Raw genomic sequence first — 21,372 nt, forward strand, 5'->3', positions numbered from 1 at the left:
TTACACATTAAGCTACACTGAATTCATGTTGTGAAGTTGGTCACAGTAGAAAAACAACTATCAAACAAATAAACAAAACGTTTTGTTTTTAAGTGAAAATTATAAATGCATTTTTGATTGTTCTTTTTATATATGTCGTTTAAATTTCCTCTGCAAATGGAAAGCTCACATGCACACATTTCTTTTTCACATCCCATCATTTTAAGTCTGAGAAAAGTGGACAAAATGAGGCCTGCAAGCAGTGGCACCTGTTTTTCATTCTAAGTGCTGCCGATGTTATTTTCCACAGACGGTGGGCGTTCTGACGGTGGCAGAGGCTGCTGTATCTGGAGTGTACCGTTGTGTCGCGTCCAACTCTGTAGGCGCAGATCAACTGGACATCGGCTTCTACATCACAGGTGTTTCACAATAAATCAAACATCCATGTGCATAAAGCATATGCAACATTCTGTATATGCTAACGCTACTGATTTGTGTCGTTGTTATTGCTTTAACCTCCACCTAGACACGCCAAGGGGATCTCAGAAATATGGTGGCTGATAGAGTCCCCAACCCTTCCAAATTAACACAACATATAAATCTACAGCATCTGCAATTCAACAGCAGGCAGATGTATCAAAAACATCTTTTTAAATGAAAAAAATGCTTGCAAATACAGAGAACACAAATAACCCACAGTACATTTAAAAATTTGATTTGATAATGTGTCTGCTGTGAATTCACACAACATACCTCAAAACAGAAATGCTCTGCAAAGCTCCACAACACCATAGATGTACTAACAACACAAAAAATAGGTTTTTGATGGGAGGACTTATCTGGCTTCTATTGTTCTAAGCATTGTATATACAGAGGCTTGCAAAAGTATTCAGCCCCTTGGTATTTCACGCATTTTAATTTGCTTATGGCATTTCAAATACAAAAAGTAAATCAGGCTTCTTAATATAAACATTTGTAAAATTATCTTCCTTAGACTCAAACTGAAAGTAAATCTCTACAACTTGATATAAATTAATTAAAAATATAAAAGCCAAGATGATGGGTTGCATAAGTAATCAGCCCCTTTGGTATAATACTTGTAAATAATCAGTTTAATTGCCAGTTTTCTTCAGACAAGTCAAGGGATAGATACATGAACATTTCCAAGTCACTGAATATGTTTTCAACTTTATTTACATCAGTTATGAAGAAATACAAACAACATGGCACTCTATAGTAAATCTGTGTGGAGTAGACAGTTCTCAAAAACTGAGTGACTGTGCAAGAAGGAGAACAGTGAGGAAAGCCACCAAGACACCCAGACAACCCAGAAAAAGTTTTAGGCTTCTGTGGCTGTGATTGAAGAAATCGTGCAAATTCTGTGTTTTGTATCTCCAGCTATAGCTTCATGATGAAGTGGTATATCCGAGGTTCTTCTTTCACTAAAACATGAAATCTAGGCTTGCATCTCAGATGTACCTTCTGGAAAATTGTAGGTAAACGTTCAGGTCTTCTTTTTAATAAAACCCTCCTCTGCTCCACTTCATCATGAAGCTATATAGCTCCACACTGTTTACTCCGCACAGATTTACCATAGAGTGTCATACTGTTTATATTTCTTCATAACTGATGTAAATAAAGTCCAAGACATATTCAATGACTTGGAAATGTTCATGCATCCATCCCATGACTTGTCTGAAGAAATGTGACAATTAAACTGATTATTTACAGGTATTATACCACAGGGGCTGATTACTTATGCAACTCATCATCTTGGCTTTTATATTTTTAATTAATTTATATCAAGTTGTAGAGATTTACTTTCAGTATGAGTCGAAGGAAGATAATTTTAGACATTTTTATATTGAGAAGCCTGGTTTACTTTTGTATTTGAAATGCCATAAACAAATTAAAACGTGTGAAATACCAAGGGGCTGAATACTTTTGCAAGCCACTGTAAAAGACCAAAACGTGAAACCTATACTGGTGTATGAGGCTTTGGGTTTGTTGTCTAAATTTGCAGCACACACAATATCAATTTAAAGTGTATCCAGAAAGTATTCACACTGCTTCACTTTTCCACTTTTTGTTATGTTACAGCTTTATTCCAGCTCACAACACCCCATAATGACATGAAAAAAGTTTTTTGGAAATTTTTGCAAATTTGTTAAAATAAAAAACTAAGAAATCACCTGTACATAAGTATTCACACCCTTTGCTCAATACTTGCTCAATGCCACAAGCTTGGTGCACCCATCTTTGGGGCAGTTTTGCCCATTCCTCTTTGCAGCACCTCTCAAGCTCCATCAGGTTGGATGAAGAACGTCACTGCACAGCCATTTTCAGATCTTTCCAGAGATGTTCAGTCACATGTCCAATCAACTGAATTTACCCCAGGTGGACTCCAATTAATAACTCAAGGATGATCAGTGGAAATAGGGTGGACCTGAGCTCAAATATGAGCTCTCCAGAGATGTTCAATCGAATTCAGGTCTGGGCTCTGAATGGGCCACTCAAGAACATTCACAGAGTTGTCCTGAAGCCACTCCTTTGATGTCTTGGCTGTGTGCTTAGGTCATTGTCCTGCTGAAAGATGAATCTTCACCCCAGTCTGAGGTCAAGAGCACTCTGGAGCAGGTTTTCATCCAGGATGTCTCTGTACATTGCTGCATTCATCTGTCCCTCCATCCTGAGTACTCCCCTAGTTCCTGCCGCTGATAAACATCCCCACAGCATGATGTTGCCACCACCATGCTTCACTGTAGACATGGTGCCTGATTTCCTCCAAACATGACCCCTGGCATTCACACCAAAGACTTCAATCTTTGTCTCATCAGACCAGGGAATTTTGTTTCTCGTGGTCTGAAAGTCCTTCAGGTGCGTTTTGGCAAACTCCAGGTGGGCTGCCATGTGCCTTTTACTAAAGGAATGGCTTCTGTCTGGCCACTCTACCATACAGACCGGATTGGTGGACTGCTGGAGAAATGGTCTGTCCTTCTGGGAAGGTTCTCCTCTCTCCACAGAGAAATACTGAAGCTCTAACAGAGTGACCTGAATATTCAAATAATCTTCTGCCCAGCATTGCTTACTTAACCCTTCTGTAAGACTTCACTGTGTCTCAGCCTGCCTATAGTAATGTGACTTACAACAAAGTGATCAGTTGTTCGAGTGCTCTTGTACCCCATCAGATCAGGTCTGGGAACATGCACTGGTGCTGCACGTTGCCACGTCCACCACCTACCAACTGTTTTGTGATCCTTGATGGCAACCTCTCAAGCAGACAAATGTCTTAGTTAGCGGAGGAAGGCCTTTTTTTCCTTTGAAGACAACATGCTGATTGTTACTTTAGCGAGCCTGTGACACATTAGAATGTAGGGGTGGTGTAGTGTTTTAAGCGATCTTATGCGTGCTAAGCGTTTACTATGTGTGCAAACGTAACCTGTGGCCTCTTATCGCTCCCCTTCCCCATGCAGTGCCACTTCCTTTTTCTGGCAGGTCCGCTTTATTTCAGGAGGGCACTTGGCGGTGTTCTGGAAAGATAAACACTATCTGCCATTAGGAAACTCTTGAGCCATTTCGAGGGAAGTTTCAAATAGCTAAAGTAAATAAAAAGCCTTTTTACTGTATTTCTTTTACCCACAATAGCCATTCAACATTGTCATTATAGAGATTATCGAACTGGAGGTTCACTCATAAAGCTGATGTTTCAGCCACCATCCAACTCACAGAGTCAAAAGAAGGAAAAAAAAAGTTAATTTGTTTAACAGGAGCTGATGAAGTTGTATATTTTATTTATGGCACCCTAACTCACATGCTCAGCTCTCTCTCTGGTTCCTTGTCTCCTATTCCACATCTCTGTCTGTGGTCAGATGTCCCAGGGGGCTTCAGTGTAAGCCAGAGGAGGAGCCATATAGAGGGGAGGGACCTCCAACTCACCTGTTGCAGCCAATAAGTACCTGTACACAGCGCTGTCATGGCAACAGGCGAATGGCACCGAGGACGCCCAGTCTATGAGTCCTACTCTGACTAGTCAGCTCAGATCAGGGTTGTCTCCACTTCTCTGTGCTGTTGCTTAGCAACCTGACAGCCAAAGATTCTGGAACCTACCGCTGCTCCTGTCGCCACACCATCACAGGACATGAGACGCACCTGGACACACAGGTGGTAATCAAAGGTGAGGGTCAATAACGCATCGTTTTCCCCGTCATTGTCCTCTTCCAGTCTCCATCACAGCCTGCACACATGTTGGCTGTTTGCAAGCAGCAATGTCACTAAATATTAGCAACCAGCTTCAATTCACAGCAGTTAACACAGGTCACCAAAGCCCACAACATAAATGGATTCATCCATTGTTGATGTTGTTTACTGCATTTTCCACATCAAGATTTTTTTTTTTTTTTTGTGGGAAAATTATACATATTATTTCAGAGAATGTTATTGCATAGTAACATGAATAAAATGTTTTAGACCCATTTAATTGAACATTTATATTCCATTAAAATATTTGTAAGATATAATAAAAAATATATTACTATTTAAAAGCACATACATATGATTAAAAGCTACCAATATTTAATATTTCTGTATTCATTTCACCTTATAAAATACAAAATATTTTAAGAGTGTTAAAAAATACATAATTTCTTTAAAGTGTCTCCTCCTACTATATATATATATAGAGAGAGAGAGAGAGAGAGAGGCGAGAGAGAGGAGAGAGAGAGAGAGAGGGAGAGAGAGAGGAGAGGAGAGAGAGAGCAAAGAAGCATCTGTGGGATGCGATCGTGGCTCGCATATGTATTTGTCAGATCAGCCTCAGCTTTCGGATATGGCTTGCGCATAGCACAATGATGTGTATCCTTTATTTTGAAACTTTGGGGAATTAATTTTCAAAACCTTTATGTTGAAACCTTTATTTTGATAAACACTGTAACATTTGTACTTCCAAGATGACATGTTCACTGATGTTACTGGTAGCAAAGTTAAACAACATCAGATAGTTCATATTGCTCACACCATTTCACATTAAAATGTAGCCGTGGCTATTCGCACGGCAGCCGCGTCCATAACTCTCATTTGGCTATTTGCACGGCAAGACTCTGGTACGTATATTCACACGGCAAGACTCTGGTGGTAAAACTTGGAACTAGTATAAACAAACATACTGCATTCAAGATGTCTTAACTTCTTTAATATTTTTCTATTTTGATTTTTTTTTTTTATTGGCCATGTCCACATTTCACTGTTCGCATGGCAAGACTCTGGTGGCAAAACTTGGAACTACTTGTATAAACAACCATACTGCATTCAAGATGTCTTAATTCCTTTTTTTGATTTTGATTATTATTTTTTTTTTTTTATTCGGCCGTGTCCATAACTCTCATTTCAGTATTTGCACGGCAAGATTCTGGTGGCAAAAGGCCGACCCTATTCGAACGGCGACCATGTCCATAATTCTCATTTAATGCAGTATGTTTGTTTATACAAGTATTTCCAAGTTTTACCACCAGAGTCTTGCCGTGCGATATATGTACCAGAGTTTTGCCGTGCGAATAGCCAAATGACAGTTATGGACAAGGCGGCCATGCGAATAGCCACTTACGTAAAATGTTTAATGCCAGGATCCCAGCAAATACTTTTACTGTGAACGCATGCTAGAGTTTTCCTTGCAACTTAGTGTAACTTGACAGCACTGAGGAGACGTTAGCTAAACTCTGTTTCCTAACGCCAACAAATTTCCCACTATTTGTGCAGTGTTTCAGTTAGGTACATAAGCTGAATAAAATCTTATATGTGCTGTGGGTTCAAGTTTAATAAACTGTGTTCAGGAGGTGGGGTACTGAGGATTTGCTGTTTCAAATATTCTAAATGTTCTGTTTAATTTTGTCTGACTCTCTTCCAATAACCTGTTTAATAGGAATCCTTTTATTTTCATATAATTGATAATAAAACTGATTTTTTTAACAATATGAAATACTATATTCAAATTATAATATAAGTACATCTTTTTGTACATTCCACTTTCAAACACAGCCTCATAGGACCATCCGTGAGAAATCTACTTAAGCTCCCAATTTTCTATAGGAACACAAACTTCCTACGGGCACTGCACTAGTATATATACATATATTAGCAGAGGTACCTGAAGAAGGAATAAGCCAATAATGAATAAGTGGACATTAACTATTTTACTGTCTGATTGCACAGAACCTCAGAATAAACTTGGTTCTTTGTTTTCCATCACTGTGGAGTACATGAAGATTTCTTGGATTTCCTACTCGGGAGTAGCCACTGGCCACAACTGAACAAGGTTTCCTTCAGCTTCAGCCCCACAACCTTGAGGCTCTGTTCATTTATTGCCTAAACTGCCTGTATTGATGTGCTGATTCCAGTGGTGTGTTTTAGTTTTTTCTACACCCTGTAGTTCTTGAGTAGCACGTTAAACACGCTTCCAGCTTTGTTGAAGTTACATTCTCTAGTAAGTACTGTTACAGTTATGTTGCTTTTTAAGTATGCACAGACCTATTTTAATTTTAGTATTTTGAACTGCAACAGTTCAAATAATATGATAAATAACATAGCAACAGAAGAAAAAAGACAAAAGAGTTTGACACCTAAAAGCTTCCAGTGTACTAAATGATTCAGAGGCCCTGAGGTTAATAACCGATTGTGCACTTTGTACACAGAAACCAACACACAACATCAAAACCTTTTTTCTGAATTCTACACTTATTGGAGTGCATGTCTTTGCCAATGCTACTTAAAGTTACAGTGTGTAGGATTTAGTGTCATCTAGTGGTGAGGCTGCAGATTGCATTATGCCTATACCAGTTATGATTCTGTTTCTCTTTGTGTTTTTGCTTTTTTGGTGATGGGGATTCCATTCCACAAAAATTAGGGTTCTCAAATTTTTGCACTCGCAAGCAGTACACAGTGTGTAGAAGAGCAACTCTTCTTTATTTGGAGTCTTCTGGCCACACCATAAAAAGTGAAAGATGGTGTATGTATGTCCGTGTTGGGCTACTGTATCAACATGGCACTACAACATGGTGACCTCCATGAAGGGGCCTGCCACCCGTAAATCATACACACTGTAGCTTTAACTCCTGTTCTGCACCCAAATTGTCTCCTGCGAGACGTTCTCTTAGAACAATAATTATTTGCGCCATCTCATGAAAATTTTTTTAAGGGCAGAATCATGATTAAAGTTAGGATCTCCTTATTCTCATTGTATAATCACATCGTCTCTGCAGCATTTAGCATGCACATATGTTGAACAGACACACGCCCGTTCACACAGGGGTCTCGATTCTTGGGAATCGGGTCCCCTTGGCTTCCTGGGGCCCCACCCTGCCTTTGCTCTTGCGCTTCAGCTCCGCACCTCTTTCACGTGGGAATGAGCTCTTGTCTGGAGGAAGAGCACACAATGGCACTTCCCAGAATGCCACATTTACAGGCCCCTACACAGGGCGCTGGAACAATCAGCCAATCAGACACTGTCAGGCCCCAGCCTCACCGACAATCATCAATTGTTGTCCAGGAGGAAGATAGAGGAAACAACAATCAGACGCCGTGGTTAAGTGACTTTTCTTCATGTGTTTTACTGCTGTTCTCTATACAATCAGAGCACAACATGTACACTTCCTCCCTCAGGAGCCCAACATGGGAATTACTAGAGAGATGGGGTGAGCACAAACAAAAAGGGGGGCTGCAAAAAAATAAACATAAATAGCTACATTTTTTTTTCTAAAAATCAAACACAAGTGAGGGCATTTACTAAACTCATGCTTGGAGTCATGGCCTAATTATAGTGCCATTGTGAGGGAATCGGAGTTCAGTTTAATTTTTTATTATATTTGTCAGGGGCCCCACACATTCAGATTTTTTTTTTTTTTTTTTTGCAACTGTTCATGAGAGTAGAGCATTTTATGCATTCACAGATATTTTTGAGTTTTTGTTATGAAAATGGTTTTGTTTTTACAGGGGATTTCTGAATGACTCAGGGCCTGAAAGAAACTGACAGTCACAGGTTGAAGCAAAGGCCACAGACGTGTGTGTCAGCACATAGTCATTGTCTCACAGTGGCACTGCTCCAGAAAAGTGCAGGGAAACAAAATAATGGAAAACATCATTTGAGTCTATAAATAAATGTGACTACGCTGAAACCAAGATGTGTGCACTGCAAGAAATGATAAATGACATGTAGACAGACACTTGTTTTGTAAGGCTTGTTATTACTGTCCACAGATTGTTCCTACTTTTGTGGGTGGGACAGTTCAAAACTGTTTGATATAATGCAATAATGCACTCAATAATGCACTTTGTTTTTGATGCTATTCTGGTTTTTCTGTTTCCTGTTTCTTCAGCTTGGTAAAAACTGTGTAATTGTTAGAATGGCCAAGCAAAGGGTCACCCCTCTGAGTCTGGTCTGCTTGAGGTTTCTTCCTCAATATCATTAGAGGGAGTTTTTCCTCACCACTGTCACCTGTGTGCTTGCTCTAAGTTTGTAAAGTTAGCCTTTACTCCTGTGAAGCGCCTTGAGGCAGATTTGTTGTGATTTGGACCTGTATAAATAAAATAAATTAAATTAAATTAATTGAATTTTATGAACAAATTGTTCAATTTAACAGTTTCAGTGTTGTCAGATAGTTATTGCTTCTTTCACTGTTGTGAGCCCTTCATTATGAATGATTTTATAAAGAAATCTTTAAATTTACTGTTACAAGGGTTTTGAAACTTTGAATATTTTTATGAAAAACTAAAAACACTAAATGACACAGCAGTTTCAGAAACTGCTGTGTCATTTAGTGTTCCTAGTGTTTTAAACACTATTGAATTTAATGTTTTGCATAATGAATAATTTTCTCAAGGAAATGTGTCAATCAGTGTTTAGAGCATTTTGAAACATTAAATCATCTGACACCATTGGCTGATTTTGTTTTCAGGCATTTGGAAATCATTCTGAACCATGAATCTTTTCCTGAAACAATTTGTCCATATAGTGTTGAGTGTTTTTAGGCAGTGATTGCTACTTTTAGTGTTTTGGATTCGTTCAAAACCGAATGATTTATGAAGAAAAGATTTAATTTCATGTTTCTAGAGTCTTAAAAGTATGAATCTGAAGCAACTGCTTCAGTTTTAAAATGAATCATTCTGAGAAGCAATTGCTTAATTTTGCTGCAAGAGTTTCAAAAATGTTGACTTTTTTGTGAAGCATTTGCTTCATTTAGTGTTTCTAGGGTACTGAAACTGTGAATTATTTTCTGAAATAATTATTTCATTTAGTGTTTTGTCCTAAATAATTTTTGGAAGCAAATGTTTTATTTAATGTAGTTAGCACTTTGAAATGCTAAATGATGTTCCAAAACAGTTGGTTTATTTAGTGTATCAAACATCTTGAAACAAATAATAATTTGCTGAAGAAACTATTCAATTTAATACTTCAAGCTTAATAGTAAGTCCCTTTGTCACTGTCTCCACAGCAAATCCAAGGTGAATCTGCCTGTCAGTTTGGCACAGGTTTTATGCCAGATGCCCCTCCTGACAGAATTCCCCTTTCATGGAAATATGTGGCAGGGGTGGGGTTTGAACCAGGACGCTTCTGCACTGAAACCAAGCACACTAACCACTTGGCCACCACCACCGCTGCAAGGTTTTGTTTTTGTTTTTTTTGTTGTTGTTGTTGTTGTTGTTTGTTTGTTTGTTTTTTGTTTGTTTTTTGAATAATGAGTCAAAATTTGAAACCAAACTGCACAATAGATGTGTGTGGCCAGGGTGTCTGAGAAAAGACAAATAATAATAATAATAACAATAACTAGTGTTTTGCCCATTGGGAATCCACGGACTCTAGATTGGGTAGTGTTTATAAAATATCAGCCTGTTGTGCTGAGTCAAAAATGGAATCAACAGCAACTGTTTTACTTAGAACATGCTGAAATATTAATGAAGACGCTGCATGGACGATAATATTCTGATAGTAACCCAATTAAGACAATATTCTGAACTCGCACATTGCCCGTGGGGAAGCACGGGCTCTAGATTGGGTAGTGTTTATAAAATAGGCAGCTGACATTTTTCAACAGTGATAATAAATTGTGCAAAGTTTCTATAATGAGCTGGAATGGTGTGTGAGTTCAGAATGTTTTTAGAACCTTAGACCTCAACAGTATTTAGAAGAAGAATTCATCCATTTTATTTCCTGTTAGTTATGTATTGTTTGAGCACAGGGGTGTCCATAAGTGCACGTGGCACCAGGACACCCTGAGCCGGAGGTCGATGATTGACTTTGCAGTCATATCATCTGACCTTCGGCCACGTGTCACGGACACTCGGGTAAAGAGAGGGGCTGAGCTGTCGACCAATCACCACCTTGTGGTGAGTTGGAGCTACTGGGAGGGGAGGAAGCTGGTCAGACCTAGCAGGCCCAAACGTATCATGAGGGTCTGCTGGGAACGGCTGGCGGAACCCTCTGTCAGTGAGGTCTTCAACTCCCACCTCCGGGAGAGCTTCTCCCAGATCCTGGGGGAGGTTGGAGACATGGAGTCCGAGTGGACCATGTTCTCCACCTCTATTGTTGATGCGGCCGCGTGCAGCTGTGGTCGCAAGGTCCCTGGTGCCTGTCGCGGCGGCAATCCCTGAACCCGGTGGTGGACGCCGGAAGTAAGGGATGCCGTCAAGCTGAAGAAGGAGTCCTACTTGTCTTTGTTGGTAGGTGGGACCCCGGAGGCAGCTGTCTGGTACTGGCAGGCCAAGCGTGCTGCAGCCTGTGCGGTCGCAGAGGCAAAAACCCGGTCTGGGAGGAGTTCAGAGAGGCCATGGAGGAGGATTATCGGTTGGCCTTGAAGAAATTCTGGCAAACTGCCCGACACCTCAGGAGGCGGAAGCAGCTCTCTGCCAACATTGTCTATTGTGCAGGAGGGGAGCTGTTGACCCTGACTGGGGATGTTGTTGGGTAGTGGAAGGAATACTTCGAGGATCTCCTCAATCCCATCGTCACATCTTCCAAAGAGGAAGCAGAGACTGGGGACTCAGAGGCGGACTTGTCTATCACCCAAGCCTAAGTCATCGAGGTGGTCAGAAAGCTCCTTAGTGGCAAGGCTCCTGGGGTGGACGAAATCCGTCCTGAGTACCTTAAGTCTCTGGATGTGGTGGGACTGTCTTGGTTGACACGTCTCTGCAACATTGCGTGGCGGTCGGGGACAGTACCCCTGGATTGGCAGACCAGGGTGGTGGTCCCTCTGTTTAAGAAGGGGGACCGGAGGGTGTGTTCCAACTACAGGGGGATCACACTCCTCAGCCTCCCCAGTAAGGTCTATTCCAGGGTGCTGGAGAGGAGAATATGACTGATAGTCGAACCTCGGATTCAGGAGGAGCAGTGTGGTTTTCGTCCTGGTCGCAGCACACTGGACCAGCTCTACACCCTCCATCGGGTGCTCGAGGGTTCATGGGAGTTCGCCCAACCAGTCCACATGTGCTTTGTGGATCTGGAGAAGGCATTTGACCGTGTCCCTCAAGGCGGCCTGTGGGGGAGTGCTCTGGGAGTACGGGGTCCGGGGTCCTTTGCTAAGGGCTATCCTGTCCCTGTACGACCACAGCAGGAGCTTGGTTCGCATTGCCGGTAGTGAGTCAAACCTGTTTCCAGTGCACTTTGGCCTCCACCAGGGCTGCCCTTTGTCACTGGTTCTGTTCATTACCTTTATGGACAGAATTTCTAGGTGCAGCCAGGGTGTAGAGGGGGTCCGGTTTGGGAACCACAGAATCTCGTCTCTGCTGTTTGCGAATGATGTGGTCCTGTTGGCTTCGTCAAACCAGGACCTTCAGCGTGCACTGGGGTGGTTTGCAGCCGAGTGTGAAGCATCTGGGATGAAGATCAGCACCTCCAAATCCGAGGCCATGGTTCTCAACTGAAAAAAGGTGTCTTGCCCTCTTCAGGTCGGTGGCGTGTCCTTGCCTCAGGTGGAGGAGTTTAAGTATCTCGGGGTCTTGTTCACGAGTGAGGGATGGATGGAGCGTGAGATCGATAGACGGATCAGTGCAGCGTCTGCGGTGATGCGGTCACTGTATCAGACCGTCGTGGTGAAGAGAGAGCTGAGTAGGGGGGCAAAGCTCTTGATTTACCAATCGATCTACGTTCTGACCCTCAGCTATGGTCATGAGATTTGGCTCATGACCGTAAGAACAAGATCGCGAGTACAAGCGGCCGAGATGAGGTTCCTCCGCAGGGTGGCTGGGCGCTCCCTTAGAGATAGGGTGAGGAGCTCTGTCACTCGGGAGGAGCTCGGAGTCGAGCCGCTGCTCCTCCACATTGAAAGGAGCCAGCTGAGGTGGCTCGGGCATCTTTTCCGGATGCCCCCTGGACGCCTCGCTGGAGAGGTGTTCCGGGCACATCCCATTGGGAGGAGGCCCCGGGGATGACCCAGATCACGCTGGAGGGACTACGTCTCTCAGCTGGCTTGGGAACACCTTGGGGTTCCCCTGGAGGAGCTGGGGGAGGTGTGTGTGGATCGGGAGGTCTGGGTGGCTTTGCTTGAGCTGCTGCCCCCACGACCCGACCTAGGATAAGCAGATGAAAATGGATGGATGGATGGATAGTTATGTATTTTTAATGTTAATTTACTGTCTTACTGTATTTATAAATTGTTTAGGTTCTTGTTATCATGTACACACTATTATTACTTTATTTTATTATTACTTCTACTTTGTCATTTGATTTTTAAATGGACCTCAATGGAAATAAGTGTTTTCGCTTTCTTTAGTCATCCATGTATTTTTAACATATTTAAAATTTTATGTGCTTACATTGAATGTACTGAAAAAAAATCACACACGCATACACTCACATACACACGTACGTACGTACATACACTTTTAAGAGAAAGATGATTTATCGCCCCCTGCTGGAATGGCGTGTTAGTCCAGAATGTAATTAGCAACGTTGGCTAATATCCGTAGTTTCGACAAAAATATTAGTCCTATATCAATGTTCCATTTTGGCGCCATTCATCCTTAACCCAATATATATAAGGATACCAAATGGCAAATGTCAGCTCTCCCCAGTTTGTCCGTGATTGAAGTTATAGACACATGCACACATGCAGGAATAGCTTTTTGTCTTTTTTGAATCCTGTTCGCAAGCAGGTGCTTCTATTTTTAGACATGCACAAACAGAAACAGTGGCAGAGGAGATCAAACGTAATACACTTTTCAGTCATGGTACCGGCAACATGACACTTAACTAAACTGACTAAACCAATTGAACTACAAAAGCACAATAAGCCAGTGATACTAACAACACTGTTAAGCTATCATGAACCACACAACCTGATCTCACGGCAAGTCGTGATTCAGCAGCATGAAATATACATTAATCTGTTGGTTAGTGCTATTGTGACGAAAAGCGCCTCATTTTCGTCATGGCAGCACAAATTCCTTCTCATTCATTCCGTGATGGCTGCACAAAATTAAAAGTGAAGTGGGGGGGTCAGGTGGTTATGGTTAGAGTGGGGGGAAGGAGTAGTATTAGGTTATGGTTAAGGTTAGGGTCGGGCTAGGAGTAGGGTTAGTAATAGTGAGTTTAAAAAAAATCCTGTCACAAAAATTTGACTCATTTCATGACGGGAGCACAAAAAAAACGTGAGACTGGGCTGAACCACAATAAGAACATTTAAAACCCCAAAACCCTAAACTCCCATGCATTGCAGCACAATGACCATTGTTTATTGGTTAGTTAAAATTGCTAATTTGTCCAACAATATTTGTCATATCAAATATTTGCAGTGTTCATCCTTGACCCAAAATATATAAGCATACCAAACGGCAAATGTCAGCTCTCAGCTCCTAGTTTCTCCATGATCGAAACCATACACACACACACACACACACACACACACACACACACACACACACACACACACACACACACACACACACACACACACACACACACACACACACACACACACACAGAGGCCACTTGGCTATTATAATATAGATAATAATATAGATAAGAATAATAATAATGTAAAATATATATAATTCCTGTAAATCTTCTACACATGAATATTTAGAGAGTTGTTGTTCTGCAAACTACATATATAGAGCCTGATGCTACATTGCAAATGTATCAGTGGTCAATCTATAATATATATAACTTTTTAGAAAGTACATTATCAATAACATACAGCAATAGAACAATAGATTCCGTTTGTGTGTCTGAATACAACTACATAAAACATCCCATGATATCATGGGGTGAAAAAGATTTATATTCTCTTTCATTTTTGTGTATTTATTTGTTTGTTTGTTTGTTTTGACATCATATCTCGCTGTAACACTAGGGGGCTGCAGAGACATTTAGGCTTTGAACAACTACCCTGCTGTGTGTGTTCATTTAGTGTGCACAGATTGGCACAGCACACTTGTAAAACATTTGTGTCCCTTCAGTTTTGGAGCCTCCAGTGCTGCTGAACAATTTGACAGACTGCACCGTCAATGTCAGCAGCTCAGTGAGCCTCAGTTGTCCTTCCCGCGGCATCCCGATGCCAACCATCTCATGGTACAAGAATAAATACCCCCTGCTGCAGGATTCAGGTAAAACTCAACAAGCAAAGTTCCCCAAAGTCTGCAGGTTTTCATTCCAACCAAACCCTCTGTGATGCTTCCAATCCCTGAAGTATAATAATGATAAAAATTCCATGTGTAATTGTAATGTCTTGAAATTGTGCTGGTGCTCATCTTCAGGTATTGTCATCACACCAGAAGATGGGACGCTTCATATTGACCGAGTCACAGCGGAGGATCAGGGTCTGTACACATGCCAGGCTACCAATGAAAAGGGCTCTGCAGAGAGTTCTGCCTATGTATGGGTCAACAGTAAGTTTGCACCAGACATCTTTGCATCTGATTGGAGGTGTTTGCCTCAGACATCCCAAAATGAGACTCTTCTATATACCAGGCTTGTGCAAAACTCCGAATTGAATTTAGAATGCTTCCCAAATTCCAATTCAGTTTCATGAATTTGAATAAAATTTGAATTGATGTTGCAAACTGGAAGCAGAATTGCACTGAAATTCTATGAAATTCCAATTGATAATTCTGGTGTAGTCCAGAATCATGCTTTACAGTCCCTTACTATTTTTTGGTAAGGGAGTATATTCCATACATGAATGTTTTACATATTTCATACAAATATTATTACTATGAACTTCATGTATACATTATATTTTAATTACAGCAACTATTTCTCATCAGGAATTAAGAATAAAAGCATCATCTATAAAACAGATCATTTAATTTGATGTATTATAACTTTCAAATTATGGAAAATGGTGGAAATACACTTCATTTCCCAGAATGCTTTACTTTATCCAAGTATTCAAAATGGTTGCCAAGCCAGTTCAAGACATTTGCTTGAAAGTCCCTCTGTTGACAAATTTGATGGTCAGAACTAGTTTCCAGAAAGATGTTCCAAAGTTTGTGATAACGGCAACATGGAAAAGGATAATAGACCTAAAGGCCATCTGTACTAGATCATTTTGGTGAGCTAATTCCAACAAGGACACCAGGAAACCACCGAGCCATCTGCAAGTACTGCAGTACTCCAATCTGTGGCTCATCAAGGCAACTTCAAATTTCAAATGGCATCTACAAGTAAGTTAAGAGAAATTTTATTTAACTTCTATTTTGATAGCCATGGCTTTGACACTGGTATCAATGTTGGGATCATAATTCAAAAACTAAAGTATTAAAATTTGCTCACCTTGAATCATGTACTATAACATATTTCCTTATGCATTAGGGCCGTCTCTCTCTCTCAAGATAATCGCCACAGTACTTAAACTCACATGAGCTTCTCACTTCCCTAAGTCTGAACCTTCTTACTCAACCTTGGGATATCCCTTGAAAGCAAAGACAGGACAGGACTGTAGACAGGACTCTGAGCATAGCATTGTGTTTGAATTCAACCTGATAATACAGATGGAAAATCGCTATATAAGGGCCCCTTCACACATAGTGCGAAGTTTGGACGAAGTGCACACTTAGTGTGCGTGACGCAGGGATCGTGTGCAAACCGTGTAATGTCGTCCCTGCCTCCAACACCTCGTACATCTGTTGCTACAACTATTTTGGAAAAAACTTTCCCACCATGAATTTGTCAATCTATTTGTCCTGCATGTGCTCATAGAATTTTGCAAGGCTCGGTCGATCCGTGTGATGACTATAATCCAAACTTCTGTGGGGTCACTTGTGACCCCAGGGAGATCTGTGAGATTTGCAGGGGTGCCCAAGTTCGGTCCTCGAGATCTACCTTCCTGACACTCTTAGTTGTCTCCCTGTTCCAACACACCTGAATCCAATGAAAGACTCATTAACAGCCTGCTAACGAGTCTTTCATTGGCTATAAGGAATTTCTCTGAATTTAATTCCACTTCCTGTAATTCCAATTCAAATTCCAATTCAACATCCTGGAGCCAATTCAATTCAAATTCAATTTCTTCAAATGAATTGAATTGAAATTCCAAATTCAGAATTTTGTACAAGCCTGTTATATACTATATGGTTAAGGTGACAGCTGACTGTCTATTGTTCCCACTTCTATAAATAGTGTGTTGTATTGTTTTGATGAACGGGTTATTTATCCAGGTGTGGCCTGTCAGTTCTCAGTCTCTAATGTTTGAGCATAAACATCAGTCAACGTATATCATATCACAATTCAAATGTGGGTCACCTTCAGCCATTTGCTGAGTTCTGTTCATTCACAAAGTCACATAATCACTCATACATCCGGGAGCACAAAAAAGAGGCAGGCCGAGCGGCGCTACTACCCCGCTGTCAGCGCGCCATTCACTGCCAACGACGGATGTGTTTCCCAGCCCCGGTTTGGAACGAGGAGAGGCTGAGTGTTGTTCTCTTTCATCAGGAAGGAAACTGTCTCCCATTTTTATTTCCTACGGAACAGCCTGACCCGCATCTCAGAGAGGCTCTGAAATTCGGTGGACTGGGTATTTTTCGGGCAAAAAAAGGCTTTAATGTAGAGGATGGATGTGGTTGTCAAGTGATAACAGTAGGAGAGTGAAATCACAGCACCTCTCTTTGGATGGGTAAAGATTAAATAAACAAGGTTCAGTGAGGCGCCCCGTTACAGGGGGTATATATATATATATATATATATATATATATATATATACGAGGTCTGTTAGAAAAGTATCCGACCTTTATATTTTTTTTCAAAAACCATATGGATTTGAATCACGTGTGATTGCATCAGCCAAGTTTGAACCTTCATGCGCATGCGTGAGTTTTTTCACGCCTGTCGGTTGCGTCATTCGCCTGTGAGCAGGCTTTGTGTGAGCACTGGTCCACCCTCTCGTCGTTTTTCTATTGCGAATAAATGTCTGAACGATTTGGAGCTTTGCCGCATCAGTTTTTTTCCAGAAACTGTGAGAGACCTCCAAGTGGACACCGTTCGGAAAATTAATATGGCTTTCAGGGATGATTTTATGGGGATTACACAGATTAAGGAGTGATCCAGACGGTTTAAAGACTGCCCACAACTGCTGAGAGCACGCCGCGCTCCCAGCGCTGATCGACAGGCTCAAACCCCGCTGAAACAACCAGATCATTTCCAACGTGAAGGCTTTGTTGATCTGGGACGTCGTCTGACTTTCACAAAAAGGCAGAAGGCATGGAAATCAGCACTTTTTCGGCACATTCCACTGTTACAGGAGTTTTTTTCATGGAAAGAAAAGCGGAGGGACGCGCCACGGAGCCGTTCATAATGCGGCACAAAACCACCTCCGTGTTGGTCTCACAGGACGGCTTTCAGGTGGATTTCAGACGGCTGTCGGTTGCTTTTCAGTCGTGTGATTATCTGAGAAATTGAGCATGAGCCTGGACATGCCCCAACATGTCCTGTGAGGCTTCATCACGGCGTTGCTTTGCGCCATGCGGCTTCACCGCAACGTGCGGAATTCCGCTCCTCTTTCCATGACAAAAACTCCTGTAACAGCGGAATGTGCCGTTCATTTCTAAACTGGACGCTGTCTTCATCCGGTATGTCGTCTGACTAGCACAGGAATTGTGAAAAGACGTGGACATCAGCACTTTTTCGGCACATTGAGACAGACGTGTGGAGGAGTGGGGTTTGAGCCTGTTGATCGGCGCTCGGAGCGCGGCACGCTTTCAGCAGTTGTGGGCGGTCTTTAAACTGTCTGGATCACTCCTTAATCTGTGTAATCCCCATAAAATCATCCCTGAAAGCCATATTAATTTTCCAAACGGTGTCCACCTGGAGGTCTCTCACAGTTTCTGGAAAAAAATTGATGCAGCAAAGCTCCAAATCATTCAGACATTTATTTGCAATAAAAAAACGATGAGAGGGGTGGACCAGTGCTCACACAAAGCCTGCTCACAGGCGAATGACGCAACCGACAGACGTGAAAAAACTCACGCATGCGCACACAAGCTTGGCTGATGCAATCACATGTGATTCAAATCCATATGGTTTTTGAAAAAATAAAATAAAAAGGTCGGATACTTTTCTAACAGTGTATATATATAGATACACTCAACAAAAATATAAACGCAACACTTTTGGTTTTGCTCCCATTTTGTATGAGATGAACTCAAAGATCTAAAACTTTTTCCACATACACAATATCACCATTTCCCTCAAATATTGTTCACAAACCAGTCTAAATCTGTGATAGTGAGCACTTCTCCTTTGCTGAGATAATCCATCCCACCTCACAGGTGTGCCATATCAAGATGCTGATTAGACACCATGATTAGTGCACAGGTGTGCCTTAGACTCACTATCACAGATTTAGACTGGTTTGTGAACAATATTTGAGGGGAAATGGTGATATTGTGTATGTGGAGAAAGTTTTAGGTCTTTGAGTTCATCTCATACAAAATGGGAGCAAAACCAAAAGTGTTGCATTTATATTTTTGTTGAGTGTATATATGAAGTAAGTTCTGCATCAGTCCTGATGCTTGTTTGTGCGTAGCTACGGATTCCGTAGCATTAAGCAGATAACAGATGGTGACTCACCCAGCCAACAATGGTACCCACTTCTAGTGAGAAGGACTGAGACAATGCAATATAAAGGGCATATCCCACGCCAATCAACACTATCTTTTAAAAAATTGTATACCAGATTATCAATCAATACTTCCAACTCTTTAACTTGTGTGAGTCCTGATGTAGCTGATAAAAATAAATTAGCCATACACCGTCTAAAAAATGCACACAGATTCAGAGCTATTTTTAGCCATAAATGTGACGTAACCTCAGGTGAGTATTCGCTGTCTGAAGGTCACTCCGCGTGTGTCCAGTTACAGTCCACTTCATGATTTACACCAGTACACACATTCAGTCTGGGTTGCGTTTTGTCTACAAATGTAATATGGTTTTAATATAGTTTTAATATGACTTTAATTTGGCTTTCAAGTCAAATTCTTGTATTTTGTGATCAACATATGTCCTTCTCTATCTCTTTGTAACCCACTATGTATTAAAAAAACAAAACAATAAAAAAAACTTTGCACACATCTCAGTAAGACTGAATAATAATGATTGAATAGCGTGAAAGTGGGGTCGCTGATTTCACTCCTGCTGTCTTCACACAGGCTTGCTGGGGCTCCCAGTAGCTTAGCTTATCTTAGCTATCAGTTTAGCTCAGCTTAGCCAATAACACATAATGCTGGAAGCTGGTCCACGTCATGGCTCTCCTATTAACAGCAGTGATGTTCCCATGTTCTGTCCGACTCCATGATCACAGATGTGGCTTCCTCAGTGAGACTCACTGATGTCTCACACATAGCAGCTTATCTTAGCATGGTGCAACATGACGCGGTGGCGCAAACCTCATCACAGACGATTCAACGATTTCGGGAGAGGAAACACACTTTTTTAAGAGTTTTCCTGGCCACACAAATGGAAAGAATAAAGTCTGTGGTTACAGTGCATCCTGAAAGGATTCACAGTGCTTCACTTTTCCACATTTTGTTATGATAAAGCCATATTCGAAAATGGAGATTTTTTTTTTTCCCCCTCTCAAAATTCTACTTTGCTCAATACTTTGTTGATGCAACTTTGGCAGCAAATACAGCCTCGGGTCTTCTTGAATATGATGCCACAAGCTTGGTGCACCTATCTTTGGGCACTTTTGTCCATTCCTCTTTGCAGCACCTCTCAAGCTCCATCAGGTTGGATGGGGAGCATCAGTGCACAGCCATTTTCAGATCTCTCCAGAGATGTTCAATCAGATTCAGGTCTGGGCTCTGGCTGGGCCACTCAAGGACATTCACAGAGTTGTCCTGAAATCACTATTTTGATATCTTGGCTGTGTGATTAGGGTCATTGTCCTGCTGAAAGATGATCCGTCGCCCCAGTCTGAGGTCAAGACCACTCTGGAGGAGGTTTCCATCCAGGATGCCTCTGTACATTGCTGCATACATTTTTCCCTCCATCCTGATTAGTCTCCCAGTTCCTGCTGCTGAAAAACATCCCCACAGCATGATACTGCCACCACCATGCTTCACTGTAGTGATGGTGCATGGTTTCCTCCAAACATGATGCCTGACATTCACACCACAGGGTTCAGTCTTTGTTTTATCAGACCAGATAAGTTTGTTTCTCATGGTCTGAGAGTACTTCAGGTGCCTTTTGTCAAACTCCAGGCAGGCTGCCATGTGGCTTTTACTAAGGAGTGGCTTCTGTCTGGCCACTCTACCATACAGGCCTGATTGGTGCAGAGATGGTTGTCCTTCTGGAAGGTTCTCCTCTCTCCACAGAGGAATGCTGAAGCTCTTACTTAGTGACCATCGGGTTCTTAGTCACCTCCCTGACTAAGGCCCAACATTGCTCAGTTTAGACGGGCGGCCAGCTCTAAGAAGTGTTCTGGTGGATCTTAACGTTTTACATTTACAGATGATGAAAGCCACTGTGCTGATTGGGACCTTCAAAGCAGCAGAAATGTTTCTGTACCCTTCCCCAGATTTATGCCTTGAGACAATCCTGTCTCTGAGGTCTACAGACAGGTCCTTTGACTTCATGCTTGGTTTGTGCTCTGACATGCACTGTCAACTGTGGGACCTTATATGTAGACAGGTGTGTGTCTTTCCGAATCATGTCCAATCAACTGAATTCATCCCAGGTGGACTCAACAGGTTGAAACGGACTATCAGATCAGTAGAAGCATCTCTTTCAATTATTTTTTTTGTTTGTTTTTTAGAGAAACTTGCAAAAATAAAAATAAAAAACAAAAACTTGTTTAACATCATCATTATGGGGTATTATGTGTAGAATTTTGAAGGAAAAAAAATTAATTTCCTCCATTTTGGAATAAAGCTGTCACATAAAAAAATGTGGGAAAATTGAAGCGCTGATGCACT

At 41.5% G+C, this 21,372-nt stretch overlaps 1 protein-coding gene across 1 annotated transcript in view; it reads left to right on the top strand.

Annotated features, from left to right (window-relative positions):
• Nucleotides 1-21,372, top strand: part of flt1 (fms related receptor tyrosine kinase 1) — a 199,856-nt gene that overhangs the window by 154,101 nt on the left and 24,383 nt on the right. Inside the window, exons 14-15 of the mRNA XM_034169045.1 lie at nt 14,419-14,565; nt 14,716-14,847. Coding sequence (XP_034024936.1) covers nt 14,419-14,565; nt 14,716-14,847 — 279 coding nt within the window. The remainder of the gene's footprint in view (nt 1-14,418; nt 14,566-14,715; nt 14,848-21,372) is intronic.

Source organism: Thalassophryne amazonica, chromosome 1, assembly GCF_902500255.1.
Source record: "Thalassophryne amazonica chromosome 1, fThaAma1.1, whole genome shotgun sequence".
Taxonomy (NCBI): Eukaryota; Metazoa; Chordata; class Actinopteri; order Batrachoidiformes; family Batrachoididae; genus Thalassophryne; species Thalassophryne amazonica.